The following is a 16,953-nucleotide window of genomic DNA, read 5'->3' on the forward strand; positions in this document are numbered from 1 at the left end:
CACCACTTTCATTGAAAATGAGTTGGAACCATTGTTAACATGGAAATTGATTTGATTGCCAGCTTCTACATTCATCCCTGTTGATGTTGGTGTCTTAGTTTTCCATGGTTTATACAAGGGGTCATAGTTCTGCCCATATTTGATGGTCCTGACCCCCGACATCAGCACCTCAGTTTATTTCTATCCAGAATAGATTATGTCCATATCTAAGGGTTCCACCACTTGGTTGTAATGCTGGTAGTGGTGTTGGTGACTTTTGTATGCTTTTGGAATCTGTGGGGGGCTTGGCTCTGAGAATTCCTGGATGTGTGGTAAACCTTATTCATGGATACTGCAGGTCCTTGAATCAGGATTAGTCATTAATTAAGTTCACATATTCACCACCATTATCTACCCAACCTGTAGTGCTTCTGCTTCCTGCAAATCCTCAGATTTCGGAACATCATTTTAGGACTATCAGGGTTTTGTTGGTCTGGTTCTAGGGTTTTATTCTCATCTGTTTGTTGGCCCAAGAAGACAGGAGATTGGCATCCAGTCATCAATCATTTTCATCTATATCAATTCCCTAGATCTTTCAAGGTTCACAAGTGAGTCATTCCTTATTTGGAGTCAGCATTTTTTTTTACTAGGATTCTGGATGTCCAAGTTAGGCTCCTCTCTGCACATTTCTATACTGGTGGTGTCCAACCACTCTATGCATTTTGTGCATAAGAGTCAGGTGCTGCAATTCATGGTTCTGACCTTTGGACAAGCAACTGCACCATATGTGTTCTGCTAAATTGTATGAGTTTTTCTTGTCACCTCCTTTCCCTAAACTTGTTCATGCACTATTCCATGGATAACTGGTTACTGCTGGCACCATCTTGTCAATTAGCAAAATGTCACACCCAGATTCTACTTTCTGAAACAACCAAGGCACACTTCATTATCAGAGCTGAGTCGTCTATTCTTTCTCTAACACAATATATTGTCAGTCTGGATATTTTTTTCATCACGTATCTCAGTCGGGCTCAGCCAACTGTCATCTGGCTCCAAGCTATGGAACAAGGAGTTTGAGCCTTTCTTTATCACCTCTCTTTCTCCCACTGCACAGATTGTTCTTTCTCTTTTGGAAATGTGGGATTTATTCAAATCCCTTGTTTCTTTGTTGGGATGAGTGCACAAGAGATCCCTCATTGGTCTTTATGCAACCAATGGATTATGAGCAGCGATTCATTGGATTTCCCCATTTCCTTATTCATGATTATTATCTTCTCTCTCAAGGGGGTGGTTAGATTAGAACAATACTAAGATATGGGGTCTGCTTCTGTGGTGCCTTTAGGAGTACCCACCTCTTCCACTTTCTTTTTGGCTATCTCAATGGAGGCAGCCATGATCTGACATTGTTCATGTGGATATCTAGAAGCTTAAACTTCAGACATGGATGTTATTCAGTCCTTCACATGGTGTTGGGGTTTATTTTCTAAGGTTGCTTGTATCTGTTTCAGTCTTTGCTTAGTCCCCTGATTGACATTTATCAACGGAAATGGCACACACATTGGCAATGGTGTATTGAGAGGAGGTTGAAACCCCTTTGATCAGAAGGGCCAACCATAACTTGTTTTTTGACCTGGCTATTTGACAAGGGTTTTGCATCTTTCATAATCGCCCTGTATAAGGGGGCCTTATCCACTACATTTTGGTACTTGAGATACAAATTCATTGAGTCCCCAGTACTTTCCAGCTTCCTAACATCATTTTTGGTCTTTCATCCCAAACTGCCATTTTAGTTACCTTACTTGTATATTAAGGTGAAATTACATCCCCTTTCACAACACCCATTTGACAATTTAGCCTCATGTGCCGTGTATCACTGGTTTGCACTGATTGTGCACAGGACGCTTTGTCATTCTACCTATGTCCTCAGATAGGTTCTTCTTCCCTAAGACACTGGCAACCATGTAAGAGGATAAATCCTTTTCATCAGTTCATCTGATCACTATTTCTCACTTTTATGACTTACCAGATCTCGATTGTTTGTTATGTCCAGTGAGGGTCTTGAAGGTTTTGTTGCCTTTAGAGATGCTAGACAACAACTTTATTCATTGGGATCATTCAGTTTCCTAAGACTTATCACTGGTTACATTGACAGGATTGGTACAAAATTGATCCATAATGCGTTTTCTGGGCTCTCTTTCAAGGCAAGGAGAATTCTGCAAGTCACATCTCATCATATTCATCACATTTCTGCCCTTGCGACCTGGTTGAATTGTCTACTGGAGGACATTGTGTGAGATGATATGTGGACCTCCCCAATACTTTTATCTCACATTATTTGCATGGTGTATCAGTATCTTCATCTAATGGTTTTTGACTAAACCACTTTCATTAGATTATACAGAGGGGTGAGTATTTTCATTGCTACTCTTTTCTCTTCTTTACCTTTCAGGATCCCTTTCCTCATTTTTACAGGATACCACTTTGTGGTGAGTGTTACCCAGGCAAGTGTGCTTTTATCAAACCATTTCTATACTAGCATCCACTAATTCACTATACTCTATCTAGGTTGCAACAGGCTCTGTATAAATGAGGTGTTCCATAAGACCACCTAGAGCCTGACCGGGTGGTATTACTGGACTTTGCTTGACTGCCACTCTTGGATATTCTTGAGTACAGCATAAGGGGAGCCTGCCGATCATTGGATTGAATAAATGTGGGTCAGTATGCTTTTAAAAATTTGGGGAACTTCGTTCACCTATTGCACTGTTTCCAGAGCAGTTCCTCAGGGCTGCCGGATTCTACTAATGGAGCTAGGGAGTTCTTACCATATCCGGTTTCCAGTCACTGCAGTAGTCGACATAGGTTCTTCCTCCAGGGTGTTCTAGTAAATTCCTCCACTCTTAGAGAAGAGAGCAAAGTTGGCCCTTCTACCTGGGTACCTGGATTTTTTTTCTCCAGATGTTGGTTGGAGAGGCACCAACTTACGTGGGAGTCTACTCATAATACCAGTTCAGATTTGATGCTCAGCTATCCGGTTGGGTTGAGCATAGCCCTTCTTTTTGATCAATATTGGTTCAGTACATTGTTCATGGAAGAGGGTCCTTTGTCTCCTTGTAATTCTTAATGCAGAGTAGTCCCATCTTGGGTCCTTGGTTGAGCACAATTTTTCCACATCCTCCCCATAATTCCAGTGACAAGAAGAACTTACCTTGCCCACTCAGTTGGGGAATGAAGATGGGTGTTTCTACTTCCAGACTGTTTTGAGTATGGCATACAGGATCCCATCATTTCGAGTTTGGGGTGTTGCCTTTCGGACTTCTTCAGGTTGAGGAAAAGATTTGTCCACTTCAGTGTTGCTTACCTTCTGGTCCTGATTCCAGTGGTTTGGAACACATCACTCTACGGCTTCAGGTTGGTATCCACTCACGATTACCCTAGCTATGAATGTGGAATAATTCAAACCCTGAATGACTCTCTTATGGTAGCCAAATGCCTCGTCATCTAATTAGTGATGCGCTAGAATGGATTAACAAGATTCCCACTGTCCCTATCTACTATCTAGCGAAACCACAGCCAAAGGAACGGGCTTGGAGAAATCAATATCTTCTTCTAATTCTCAGTCTCAAAAAAAGTGATATTATCTGAATGAGGTGCTTATATACAGTACCTGGATAGAGAGCACATTGATGTAGGTGGAGAGCATCATATGATAGATATCACCAAGGGCAATTAAGTGGGGAATAGAAGTCTGGGGCAAGCAAGAAAAATTCAGACCAATGCTTAGATGAGCAAAGAAATAAAAACCCTGGCAGTCGAGTAATAGCTGTAACATGAGAGGAAGTAAGTATGTAATACGTTCAGCAATTTTAACTTGATCATAATAAGTTCAGTCCATCACATAATGCGATTTTGTAAATATATATAATTACATGTTTAATGTGAGAATTGACTAGATCTGATATTTTGTAAATTTTATATTATACACTTTTAAGCATTATTAACCAACTGAAATATTCAATTAAAAATGCATTATTTATAAAACAAAGGAAGAAAACTGGCAGTTAAGTAATAGCTGCAGTGTGAGCAAAAGTAAGTATTATTGGAAATACATTTTTGATTTAAGAAAATGTTAACTTGGAAACTACTTATTTTACTTACAGAAGAGCTTTATCTTTTTGAAAGTTTAATTTGGGATAGAGCTATGGATTGTGCTTTTCTTCTGTATCAGTAATTATGTTTGTCTTCTATATTTAATATTGTACCACTTATCAGTTTTTGCATCCATGGTTTATTGTTTTATTTCATTGTGTATGGATTTATCTTGTGTGTTGGGCAGATGGGCTAAATACTGGTGTATTTAAGTTGCACTCGTGGTGAGTACTTTCTTCCTTGATTATGTCAGTCAATTCTGTGACACTTCTGGTTCCATTTTCTTTTCTGTGAAATATTTTGTTCCTTCTTTTCATTACCTGTGTGGGTTAAACAAAACTAAGACAGTTTAGTAAGTTTTTGTTAATAGAAAGGAAAATATTAGCAAGAGCAAATCTGAACCTGTGATGAAAAGCATCTTTGGCATTAATAGACCAAAAGACAAAACCAATTACATTAAACTATGATGTGGATAATAAAAGGTGTACCCTGGTTTTCAAAGCATGTCAAGAAATTGAACATGCATGGGTAGATTATACTTTTGAAGATGTGTAAAATGAGAAATTTCCTTGATTAGATTTTTTCACTTCTGTTTTTAACTGTTTTATCCCAGTCTCACTCATACACACAAAGATTCTTAGGTATTGCACATACATAATGTAAAGTTATTAATCTGTGATAAAATTTCAATTAGCTACATTTGAAGATAGACGAAGGGAGAATTTTGAGAAGGGTCAAGCAGAACTGGAAAAACGACGACAAGCTTTACTGGAAATTCAAAGAAAAGAACAGGAAGAACGTGAAAGAAAAGAAAGGGAAGAACAAGAACGGAAGGAAAGAATCAGGTATAGTGAGATTTATGGATTAAATGTGTATTAAACTGCAGTTCCATTTAAAGACATTTTGAATTTAGTATATTATTACATTTTTTTAGAGGCACTGTAACTTTTGAACTAGAAGAATTGTGAATTTTTTATCTGACTTGCAGCTTACAGGAATTTGAATTTTAGCATAAAATTTATTCCTTGAAGCAATTTTATATGCAGTGGTTGTACTTAGATAGCAGTTTGAGACCCTGGTGCACTAATTTTTTTGAGTCCCTTTAACTTGATGCAATACCTTCCACCGATATCATAATTTCATTTTCTAAATCGTTGTTTAACTTAGAATCCATAGTTTCTATGCTATTAGTTTGTCCCATCCAGCAGCATACAAAACAGCTTCACCTTTTCATTGTTTTTTATAACTCTAGAGCCATGCGACCAATTGCAGAATCCTTTTACTAAATAGACATCAGAATCTTTAAAAAGAATGCAAACAAAGCAAAATTTTCCCAGAATAAGGTGAATAGATCAACCGATCTCTTTTCTGTTTTGCTGTTTCTTAGTTTAATCTTAAAGTTCAAGGAACAGCATCTCTGAACAGCTGTTAAATACTTACCTCTTTTGGATACTGAAAAATCTTGCTCTGCTATATTTTGTTTTGGAATCATACTTTTGGGAGTCCAAAATACTATTTTTTTTCCTGTCCACTGACCATAATGCTGGATCAGACAAGAGATTGTCTTCATCGTCAGAATTAGTACCGAGATTTTCAAGCTGACATGTTCCTTCCTTTTGCGAATCATAAGGGGATGAACCAGCACTTTTACTAGAATTTTTAGTTGCTACAGTGGGTTGAGAATCACTCAGGGTAGAAGCTTTGTTCTTGAAAGGGCTGGATGGGTTGTTCTGTTGTTCTGTTTCCTCACAAACTGAGAAAAACTTGGGAACTTTTTCTAAAGCAGATTTTCCCTTTTTTTAGCTTCTTCTTTTGTTTTTTTTTCCTTTTCTGGAAACCACTTTCATATTTTTTTCCATGTTTCAGAACACCCATAGTAAAAGATAAAAATGATTTTCAAGAATTATTCTATGATTACATAATACAAGAAACATGCATGTGTATTGCATGTGTTTATGAATGAAGTAATTTAACAATTACATTAAAAAAAGGTGCCAAAATAAAATAATATATAATTCCCCCTCATTGCTCTTAGCTCTATTTTCTACATAAATTTAAGGGTAACAATTTAATTTTCATTCACTTATAAAAAAAAATTAATTGTCATATCATGCCCTATGATATACATTAATTACTTTATGTTGTCATTTATTGACCAGGTAGGTCAATAGAACAGTTTAACAAGATATTTAGGGAATATATTGTATAATAAAGCTATTATCAATTAGTTTTAAAAAAAGAATACTTACTTTTTGTTGAAGTTTTATAAACTTGTGTAATTTAAGGCTTTCTTATGTACAAAGCACTTTTAATAGTTAAAATGAACAGATGAATATTCATTAAAAGGTCAAATGAATATATAGTTTTGACCCAATCTCCATGCCTACTACTTTGCTGTAAATTCCAATTTGTTAATAGATTTTACTAAGCCCGACTGCCATTAAATTTATAACCAATAGATAGCTTAGATTTCAATTGATTGATTGGCATATGTTTTACACCACGTGGTGTTACAGATAATTGACAATTTAGCTGAAGTGAAAACTTTTTTTCCTATGAGAACATAGTGGGAGCTAAAGTTGAATTTCTAACTTAGATTAGAGAGCCAGACAATTTCTTGCAGAAAGACCATTTTCTCAGCTGTTCACATGAAATTATTCTTTGTATTATTTACTTTGAAAAATTATTTTGTGGACTAGTAGCATTGATGTAAAGTAGTAGGGCTGAGATAGGACAGTTGATGGCAAAAAAAAAAACTACACAGGTGAGTGTTATATTATTTGTTTTCTTACCTATTATTTATTTATTATTATAAAAGTACCCAAAATAGTAAAACTTAAAGAATTTAGGCTAGATAAAGTTAAATTAGGAAATAATGTAAATAATAATAATAATAAAAATTTCTATGAGGTACATGTGCTAGGACTAACAGTTCATGAGTAGCGTGTGCTCTATGTAACTTGGTTAGTGTAACAGTTGCTTCATGTTACTGCATATTTTGACACTTCTTATGGCAGGTATTTTAAAAATCTCGATCTAAAAGGGAATAAAACAATAATATTTAATTATAAACAGTTGTATAAGGTTAAGAAGTTTTAAACTATTTAGTGTAAAGAAATGTTTCCTGCTACAGTTTGAAGTAATTCTAGAAAGAAAAAATTGTAATTTTGATTTATTTTGTATTTTATTATGGTGGTTACGAGGTAGATCTAGTCTGTATTGAGTAAAAATAGAACATATAACAGATTAAATATGAAGATTTAGTGATAAAATAGAGTTAAACAGTGCATGACTGTGCCACGATTAATGCAGTCCTGACCATCATCACTCGAGCAGAGCATAATTTTCACAGCCTTTAATCTTATTTGGATACACAGCCATGAAATAGACAGTCAGACCCTTCTTTCTACACCCACCTGTCACAACCTCTGTTTCACAAATTGCCAATAGTTCTCTGTAATTTTAAATACTATATTATTTATAACCAATATAAAGCCAAGGTTTTCATCCATATTCCATTGTTTTCTGTAAAGAGTATTTTAAATTTTGTTTTCAGTTCAAGCTTGATTCCAACAAGCTTAAATGAAATTTGAATGGCTCTTGCTGCATAGTTAGAATGCCAGAAAAATTGTGTATAGTTATGAGATAGTCTGCTTTTTCCACTTTATTATTCTGTGTTCTATGGTGCATTATTTTATAAAAGAAAAATTATTTAGTACAGTAGCACCATTAGTATAATAAAGTAGGGTTAAGTGTCATTGATGGTAAAGAGCAAAAAAGAATAGACCCAAGTATGTACTGTATTTCTTGTTTTTCATGTGTATTCTTTATTTATTATTATAAAAGTAACTAAAATATAAAAAATAGTAAATTTTTTATATTAGATAAATAATAATATAATAAAAAAACTTAAAAGGTACATTTGTGAGTAGTTAGTGAGTAGCTCATGTGTAATTTAATTTGATAGCTTAGCATGAGCCATATCTTTGCCAAGTAATTTACAACTTATAATGGTGTGAAGCTCAATGTATTTATAGAAAAATCTTTAATACAAATACTTCATTATAAAACTGATATTTTGTGTACAAACAACTTCTAATGTTTACTTGTCAAATTTTGTGAAGATACACAAAGTGTATGAAAAGATGTAATATGGAAACCATAATGAATAAAGATAATAATTTTAGATACTTACATTAATTATGTAAAATTTGTATTTGTTATTAGCTGGAAACTGTAGTAGCCTATTTTAAAAGGTATAAAGTTTTGAAGTGAAATAGAAAAGGAAGGTTGTGGTTTTTAAAAATTTCTTTTTGAAATTAAGAGGTTAAAAGATATATAATAGAGAAATTGTAATTATAATGTAAGTTTTTGTTCCAGGTTTATAGATTTATGTTGATAATAAAGTTTTAAATGAAACACTTTGAAAGGTGATTAGTGGTATTTGTTAATTGTTTAATTGATGAGCTCATTAGTCAATTACATTCAGTTAATTGATTAGTATATCCCATGCCCCTTAAAACCCATACAAGCAAAAAAAGAAGAATCTAAAACTATTATGTGATAACAGACTTGACTTTTTCAGTCACTGTATTATTCTAACAGGATATTAATTATTTTTCTTTGCTTTTACTTGTTTTGGTTTTTTTAATTTTTTTGAAATTAAAGGGTTAAAATGTAGATAATATAAAAATTGAATTATAACCTGTGTTTTCATACTAGAGATATACATGTATGTTATTAATAAAGTTGTTTCATCAATTTTTAAATGTAGCACTATAAAAGGCCATCACTTACACTCTGACCATTTTTACAGAAAGAGGTAAACATAGGTGTCAAGATTCTTTTTTGTTAGTTTGAGCCACCTTTTGAATTTTCTTCAGATTTATTGCAGTCTTGTGATTTTCTTCTGTTACACTTAGTTATGTAAAGGTGTCGAGATATTCATATGCTAAAGATTAAAATAAGTTTCCAACTCTTGCCTGACCTACAACTGCCATTTATGTTATTTGACCTTTCTTTAAAAAGTTAATATTTGTGGTAGATAATGTATATTGAAAAATTAGATGTACATTTACATCTAACAGTATGGTCAGAAAAAGTTTGAAGATTGAGAGATTGCTTTCAGCTTAAGGCTAGTGTAAATTCAAGGATAAATTAAAATGTTCATTAAATCTAGAAATATTAGCTAAATGCCTGTCTGTCACCATTTGTATCTCCTGAATAGTTACTTGTACAAAAAATACAAAGATATGGAAATGCTTCTTTGGAAAAGTGCAGGAAAATTGTTTAATTTTTTGCAATTCCTAAAATTTCATATCAGTATCAGCATTAATCCATCAGTCTTCATATGTGCTGAATGGGTAATTGGAGGAAAAAAGCTTAAGAACAGTATTTCTTTTTGTGTGTGAATTTCATGCAGAAAATAGGAGTTCCTCTGTCAACTGATTGAAAGAAATGTTTCAAAGATAGGAGCATGAATGGAAAACCTTTATAAAGGGAGGAATGTTTTTTTATTTTTCCCATATCGGTATTATATACATGCGTGACTTTACTGTACCATGTCGAATAAATTGATTTTAATTGAATTGAATATCTCCCCTTTGACCCTTACAAAAATACAACTGTCAAAAAAGCACTCACTTTGGAAGCAGTATTTTCTTGTGCTTAGTAAAATGACTAGGAACAGTAGCATCCAGCTGAAAAAAAATCCCAGCAGCTACTTTGCAAACATGAGCATTTCATTGTGCTGGATGCACCCATTGCGTTGAAATCCAAGCATTTTTTCCAACAATTCCTTACAGTCAGTTTCCTTTTCTGAAAAACAAATGCAATACAATTTTCCTCATTGAAATAACATATGGAATGACAAAAGATGGTTATAAACGGCCCACCAGACTTGCAGATACACTCTGATCCAAGGGATTGAGTTGACTATAAGCTTAGCTTTGATATGAGTGTTGTGTGTATATCTGCTATATTTATCCAGTTCATGTAAGTGGAAAGTGACTTGTGAAAGGAGTCGGTAAATACAATTTTCTAACTGCTGTTTTTCTGTACCTAATATTTTTGTTTACACATTTTCTAAATGCAAAGCCTGAGAAAGATGAAAACCAATAGCAGTTTTTATTCTTCTCTTCTATGTGTATTTATTCTGATGTCAAGTTCATGCATTTTTGCTCTTTTGTATACGTTCTGTTGATAAACTGTTTCTTAACTCTCTGATCATCAAGGAATGTTCATTTTGTTTATTTATAACAGTATGCATTTGTTGAGAATTATAGTATGACTTTTTAAATTCTCTTAGCACAGCGAAAAATGTATGCCTGTCTCCCTGTATCTAGAAAACCAGTCTTATTTCTGTGTCATCAGACCCTTTGTAATTTGTTTTTTTTTTTTTTTTTTTTACCTAGGTTGTAATTGAGAGTATCAGTCTTTTCTATATTTTTGTAAAGTTCAATAATAACATAAGATATCCAGTAGCCTGAGTGTTTTTAGAAAATAGATTGACTTTCCATTTTCAGGGAGGAATTAGGAAAAAGAAAACATCTGCTTTTCAAAAGTGTTAGTTTATGATATTTGTTTTTGGTAATTAATTGTAATTTCTAATTGTAGGCAAGAGCAAGAGAGAAGACGTCAACTAGAACTTGAGAAACAACTTGCTAAACAACGAGAAATTGAACAAGAGAAAGAAGAACAAAGGCGAAAAGTACTTGAACAGAGAGAGGTGATAAGAAAAATGTGTAATTTTTTTATATTACAAGCTGAAGAAAAAATAGAACAGAAGCATTATTTTGAGTTAATATTTTGCTTGTATTAGAGAATTTCAATATGTCCAGAATATTAATGTTACTATAGACTACTGTTTTAGATTTTAACATATCACTTCTTTATAGCAGTATTCCCACAACTGAATTGCATTTTTCACTATGTTATAAAGTCTTTGACTTATTATTTGATATTATATGCATTTTTAATGCTTCAAACATCTTTTTGATCAGTCACTATAATAAAAGTGCAATGCTGTTACCTTATTTATGTTGGATGGCACTAAACAAAGCAAGCTTTCCATTTATAGTTAACTATTAAATAAATTTTATATTTTAGGCTAGATACTTTGGAAAATTTTGGCATTGCTTCCTACATAGTTCTAAAGAAACATACATAATGATTTAGAGGTTATTGGCCTACAAATGGATGTTGCAGTTTTCAAAATATTTAAAGATGTGTAACTTGGTAACTGTGAAATCCATGACTTTTCCATAAAAGGGATATTAAAATATTTTCTAGGATGTACTCTTGATTTCAAACTTTTTATAAAACACGTCATGAGGATTTAGTGAGTTAAATTCAATATTTAATTCAACTATTTTTATATCATGATATACCAATAAATATAGCATAAAAATGAAACCAGTTATCCATATTTTAAGTTCTTACTTTTATAAAGCAATATTTAAAAAAAAACAATCTAGAATTATCCAGTAGGACGAGAATTGTGACATTTTCTCTCTCTAGGCATCCTCTCTTCTGTAATTTATTGACCTCCCCTTCAAGAAATAAAAAATTAAGCATAAATTACTCATTATAATGTTATCATTTCTGAAGCAAAGCATCACTAACATTAAAGGTTTATTTGCTTTGTCATTCTGTCAGGAATGCTTCCACGCTCCTTTTTTGGTAATGCTTGACAATATATATATCGTTGCTTGCCAATAAACTAATACCTAATTGTTCTTAGGCCAGCTGTGGTGTATCATTTATAGCCAAAACAAAGTGAAGGTTTTACTGTATCAAATGACATATGTTATTTTCTCTGCAGAGAATTGTCAGTTTCACTTCAAGCTTCATTCCTCACTGGAAGTACATCAAGTTTAGCAGAATTTCTAATTGGCCTTGTCGCTTAGTTAGAAAGCTAGAAAAATTGTGGTAGTTATGGGGCATATTATGCTTTTTACATATTTTTGTTCTTTGGAGCATTATTTAGTGCTGTAGTACCATTGGTATAAAATTAGCCATCAATAGAAAAAAAAGATCTAGGTAGGTATTTTATTTTTTGTTTTTCATGTGTTTATTGTTGTAAAGTTAACTAAAATGTAAAAATAAGAAACTTTTTTCTTAGTTAAAGCTAGATTAGGTAAAATAAGTAATAATAATAATAATGTAATAAGTTTTCACAAGGTGTGCTCACAAGTGCCTCGTGCATAATATAATTTGATAGTGTAATGTGAGCTGTACAATCATCAAGTGATTTATGACTTATAATGGCGCGAATAATTGTTAGACATGGTTCAAAGGGCAATAAAACAATGAAATTCAAGTAGAAGCAGATGTATCAGGGTTCCCACACATCATTAATAGTCATTAACTAATATTTTATACTAATGCTATTACTTCTCAAAAACATTTTTTTCTTTAATTAAATAATGCACCGAAGAACACAGAATAATAACATGGAAAAAGCAGGCAGTGTCTGATAACTTACAATTTTTCCAACTCTAGCTACATGTCAAAAGCTGTTAAGAATTCAACTAAACTACTTGATGTGTTTCCCATGGGAAATTAGCCTCAAAAAAAAGTTTTATATCAATTATCTTTACAGGATATAATTTCATATAATACATCATTTTATAGCAAATTTCCTTGGGTTTTTATTGGTTATGAATACAGTATAATTAAATGTTGGAGAAATCTCTTAGCAAATTGTGACTTCTCAGAGGGGTGATAAATATATTAAAGAAGAGGTGAAGACTAAAGAACAGATGTCACAATTCATGTGAGAATTGGAGATTGAGGTTGTTTTTAAATATTTCCTTATTATGCTAAAAACTTCAAACTTCTTTAATATTAAAATTGATTTATCTATGTTTTGATGTCGAGTTTATTCATATACCATGATAATTAAGTAGTTTAATTAAATTTCAAATGTAACTCAATAAAATGTCGTGGCATGCACAGTTTGACCTGCAAAAGAGAGTTAATTTACTTGTAAAATGTAATCCCTTGCAATGTAGAAACTGTTATAATTATACTGAAGAAAAATAACCATTTGAAATTTATATAGGAGATTTTAGAGGTTATGCAAATGAAATATGACAATTTTCAGATGAAGAATGGTATTTTTTATTTTAACATGAAAATCACTGCACTCGGAGCAATCAACACTATGACTCTATGTTTGTGGAGAAAATTTTAATGAAAATACTTCATTAAAGGTTTTGATTTTTTGTCTACAATAGACTTAATAATTAGGGAAGATACACAAAACATTAAAAGTTATAATATGGAAACACAAAAGGTCAATTTGAGATTTATTTATACACTGTTGTTTCTTGACATACTATTTTTGTTTAGAATAGAGAAAGGCTCTAAGTGAATAAGTTTATACAAATCTAAAAGTGTTTGTTTTTTCCTTTCCATGACAGGCAGCAAGAAGAGAAATGGAGAGGCAGCGACAATTAGAGTGGGAACGACAGAGAAAACAAGAACTGATGGCTCAGCGACAGAAAGAACAAGAAGCAGTGTGCCATCTGAAAAACCACAGTAAAAACCTTACTTATGAACTGGAACAGCTGGTAAATATAGTTTTTGATTTTGAAAAACTATATGAAAGTGTTTGTAAATATTCATCTTCCAAATATCAGCAACAGCCTTGATGCAGAACTCGACCAAAGGATCCAAGTGGCATGTGCCTCTTTTGAGCAATTATATGAGAGAGTCTGGAAACAGCATGATATATGACCGTAAACCAAATGTGCATTATATCTAGTCCTGGTACTCCCTACTATATTCAGCGGAGATTTATACATTTCAGAGTGACCCTGAATATACCTTTGGAAAACCGAAACATTAACAAAGAGGTTTTGAAGGGCACAGTTATGCCCAGCGTAGAAGCTATGTTTCTTAAAAGACAGCAGTGCTGGGCTAATCATGTGGTGCCTGAAATAAAAATAAAAAGAGTATGGAAATCAAAGCCTGTAGCAGTTTCCCTTTGTTTGTAGCAGTTTACTTTTGAGTGGCGGTGGTTATTGGTTTTAATGTTTCTATGTTATGATAATGTGATTAAAACAATTGACACCAAATTTGGCAGGAATGCATTATTTATTTTGTAAACCAAGTACACGTGTGGTTAGTGAAATATTAACAGACAGGAAGGTTAAGCTAATTTTTAGTTGGTCCCAACTTGTGTGTTAAGATAACACATAGTTGTTTTCTTTTTTTGTATAATGTATTCTTCCCCTTCTCTACATCATCTTCAATTATCGAAAGAATGCTGCTGAATGATTTTGATGAGTTTATAATACAAGACACCCATTCTAGCCAGTATACCAATGCTGTCTTATTTCAGTTTTGGATTTTAATCTCATAAAAATGTTTGAGTTGGAGTGTCAAAAAGTTAGTATGGTTGGTAAAAGATATTCCAATATTCTTATTTTAATGAAAACTCCAAGTCGCAATAAATTGAATAATTTCTTAGTTATTTACTAAAAAGTGCTAAGATCAGGCATTCTGAAACAGGGTAGGTCAGGTAAAATTTCTGTCTTTGGTCTGATTTTATGAAGAGTATCTGTAACATGTATCCCTAAAAAGTAATGATATACTCAGCTAGAACTAGTTAACTGACAATTATTTTTAGATAAAGGTTTAAGAATTTAAGTTTGTTGTGGAGATGTACATTGAATTGTTTATTAAGTTACATTTATCTTTGTAGAACAACAAAATAAATGAGCTGTCACAGAAAGTGTCAGAGACCAGAAAAGGTGTAACAGATATAAAATCTTCCATTGATGACATGAGAGTCCAGAGAGATACTAAGCTGTCAGAATTAAACAGTATGAAGCAACAGATGAAGGTTAGTAGCATAATGCTTTAATATATTTTTCACAGTTTTGTATGTATGTTTAATAAACTCATTACTAGTAGATGACAATTTCAAAAGTTTTGGTCATCAAAGATAAAATTAAATGTGCATATACAAATCTGTAGGAAAACCTTTTAATGATATGAAACATATGTAGGTTTAAGTGATGAAAATAATGTGAAACTTGAATTTTATCACTATTATGTTAATTTGCCAGGACTTAATTTTTAATTTTCAATGTGAAAATAACTATCATTTTTCTTTTAATATGCATTCTCTAATAATCCAAAGATCATTGATTTCAAATGTTTATAGTTTTTAAGTATAAATAAATCTTCAATTGTTTATCATTTCATAATATTACAACATAAATTTTCAGAAATTGCATAAATACAATAAATCTGTTGATTTACATTTTTTATGATCTATGGTTATCTTTTTAAACTGCTGTTCTTAATTAACCTCTGGAAAGACCTCAGAGAATTTGCTTTTGTTGTCAACTAAATATTGAGTAGCATCTTCAAAATTAATTCAGAAGATTTGACCAAAATCTTATATTTCCTTGCACTTCCATTTAGGCATTGCCTAGTGGTTAATGTGTCTGGACTGTGAATCTGATGATTCAAGGTTTGACTCTCATTGCTAGAAAATTGTGTTCCTTGGTAAGAGTAGCTCATAACATGCTGTTGATTATTTACCTTTCCCCTAATCTTTCAGTGCAAAATTGGGGATAGCGTTGTACAGTTTTATGCAAAGTTATAAAAAAAAAACGCACAACAGAATTTAGCCATTTTTCTTGGGCTGTTATGTTAATTAAGTCCTACATGCTTGGCCTAATTGGAAAAAATTGAACTTAGCATTTAAAGTTACTTGGTAAGTAGATATTCATTCAGTAGTAGTTGTGTTATAAGTTTCTTTATTTCACAGGAGTTGAATGATAGACTGTTAGATTTGAACCAGGAGAAAATGCACACGAGTGGTCAGCTCAAAACTGCTTCACAAAACAATCCAACAGGTGAGTGACTTTTTGCCACACTGCCGTTTCAGAACATGACCTTTAACATGTGTGGAACATGTGATATAATATTGATAAGTTGATAGTATACTGTTCATGACATGTAATATAGCTAATGTTGATGGAATACAACTGATGATACATAAATGTATATTGCTAATTAAATGAATTACAATTGATTGATATGTTATATTATGAAATTAATGGTGATGTTATCCAAATGGTGACATAATATTGATAGTTGTGATATGTACGTCTGATGATAAAATGTAATATTCTTACGGATGACTGTTTGGTATTCTAATAGTGATAAAATGAAATGTATTATTGGTTGTGGTGATGATATAATGCAGTATACAGTTGATAACATAATGAGATTTATAAATGTAAATTCCAGTCTATCACTTGATTTATCATTGAGGTATACCAGTGGTAGGGAATTCTACCTCTCATTCGTAACCTTTGACAAGAAAAAGTCAAACTTTGTAGGTTTTGATTTTTTTTTCCATACTAAAATTTCTATCATCATTGTTTTTTTGCAGTTAAGGATCTACTGGAAAGTGTTTGTTTAGTAAAACCTTAATAAGGTACTACTGTAATCATAATTTATATACAGAGCTATTTATAGACCTAGATATAAAATAGTTTAGGATAAATTATTTCTCCTATTATATAATAACTTTATGCATGAGCTTATTTGGTAATAAGCTATTTTTTTCTAATTGCTGGGACTTGTGTTCACGTCTTTAAGACTTTGTGTGTAACTTAATGTTATGTATTATAATCTGTAATGTGCAAGTGTTTTATATATATGTGATATCAGTTATGTTCTGAAGGTATTAACAATGAAAATTTTTAAAATCCTTTCAACAAGCAACATTTGATAAAACTGGGTGATAAGTGATAATTGCTAATTGTTTAACCCTATTGCCCCAGGTACCCTTTAATG

The 16,953-nt window shown here is 32.4% G+C and overlaps 1 protein-coding gene across 2 annotated transcripts in view; it reads left to right on the plus strand.

Moving 5' to 3' along the window:
* The window catches only part of LOC106461720 (intersectin-1-like), a 223,110-nt gene that overhangs the window by 62,480 nt on the left and 143,677 nt on the right, over nucleotides 1-16,953 (plus strand). For both annotated transcript variants that reach the window (XM_022388749.1, XM_022388750.1), the window contains exons 10-14: nucleotides 4,823-4,973; nucleotides 10,744-10,855; nucleotides 13,554-13,703; nucleotides 14,840-14,980; nucleotides 15,917-16,004. In XM_022388749.1, the coding sequence (XP_022244457.1) occupies nucleotides 4,823-4,973; nucleotides 10,744-10,855; nucleotides 13,554-13,703; nucleotides 14,840-14,980; nucleotides 15,917-16,004 (642 nt within the window). The remainder of the gene's footprint in view (nucleotides 1-4,822; nucleotides 4,974-10,743; nucleotides 10,856-13,553; nucleotides 13,704-14,839; nucleotides 14,981-15,916; nucleotides 16,005-16,953) is intronic.

Source organism: Limulus polyphemus, unplaced genomic scaffold (assembly GCF_000517525.1).
Source record: "Limulus polyphemus unplaced genomic scaffold, Limulus_polyphemus-2.1.2 Scaffold1018, whole genome shotgun sequence".
Lineage (NCBI taxonomy): Eukaryota > Metazoa > Arthropoda > Merostomata > Xiphosura > Limulidae > Limulus > Limulus polyphemus.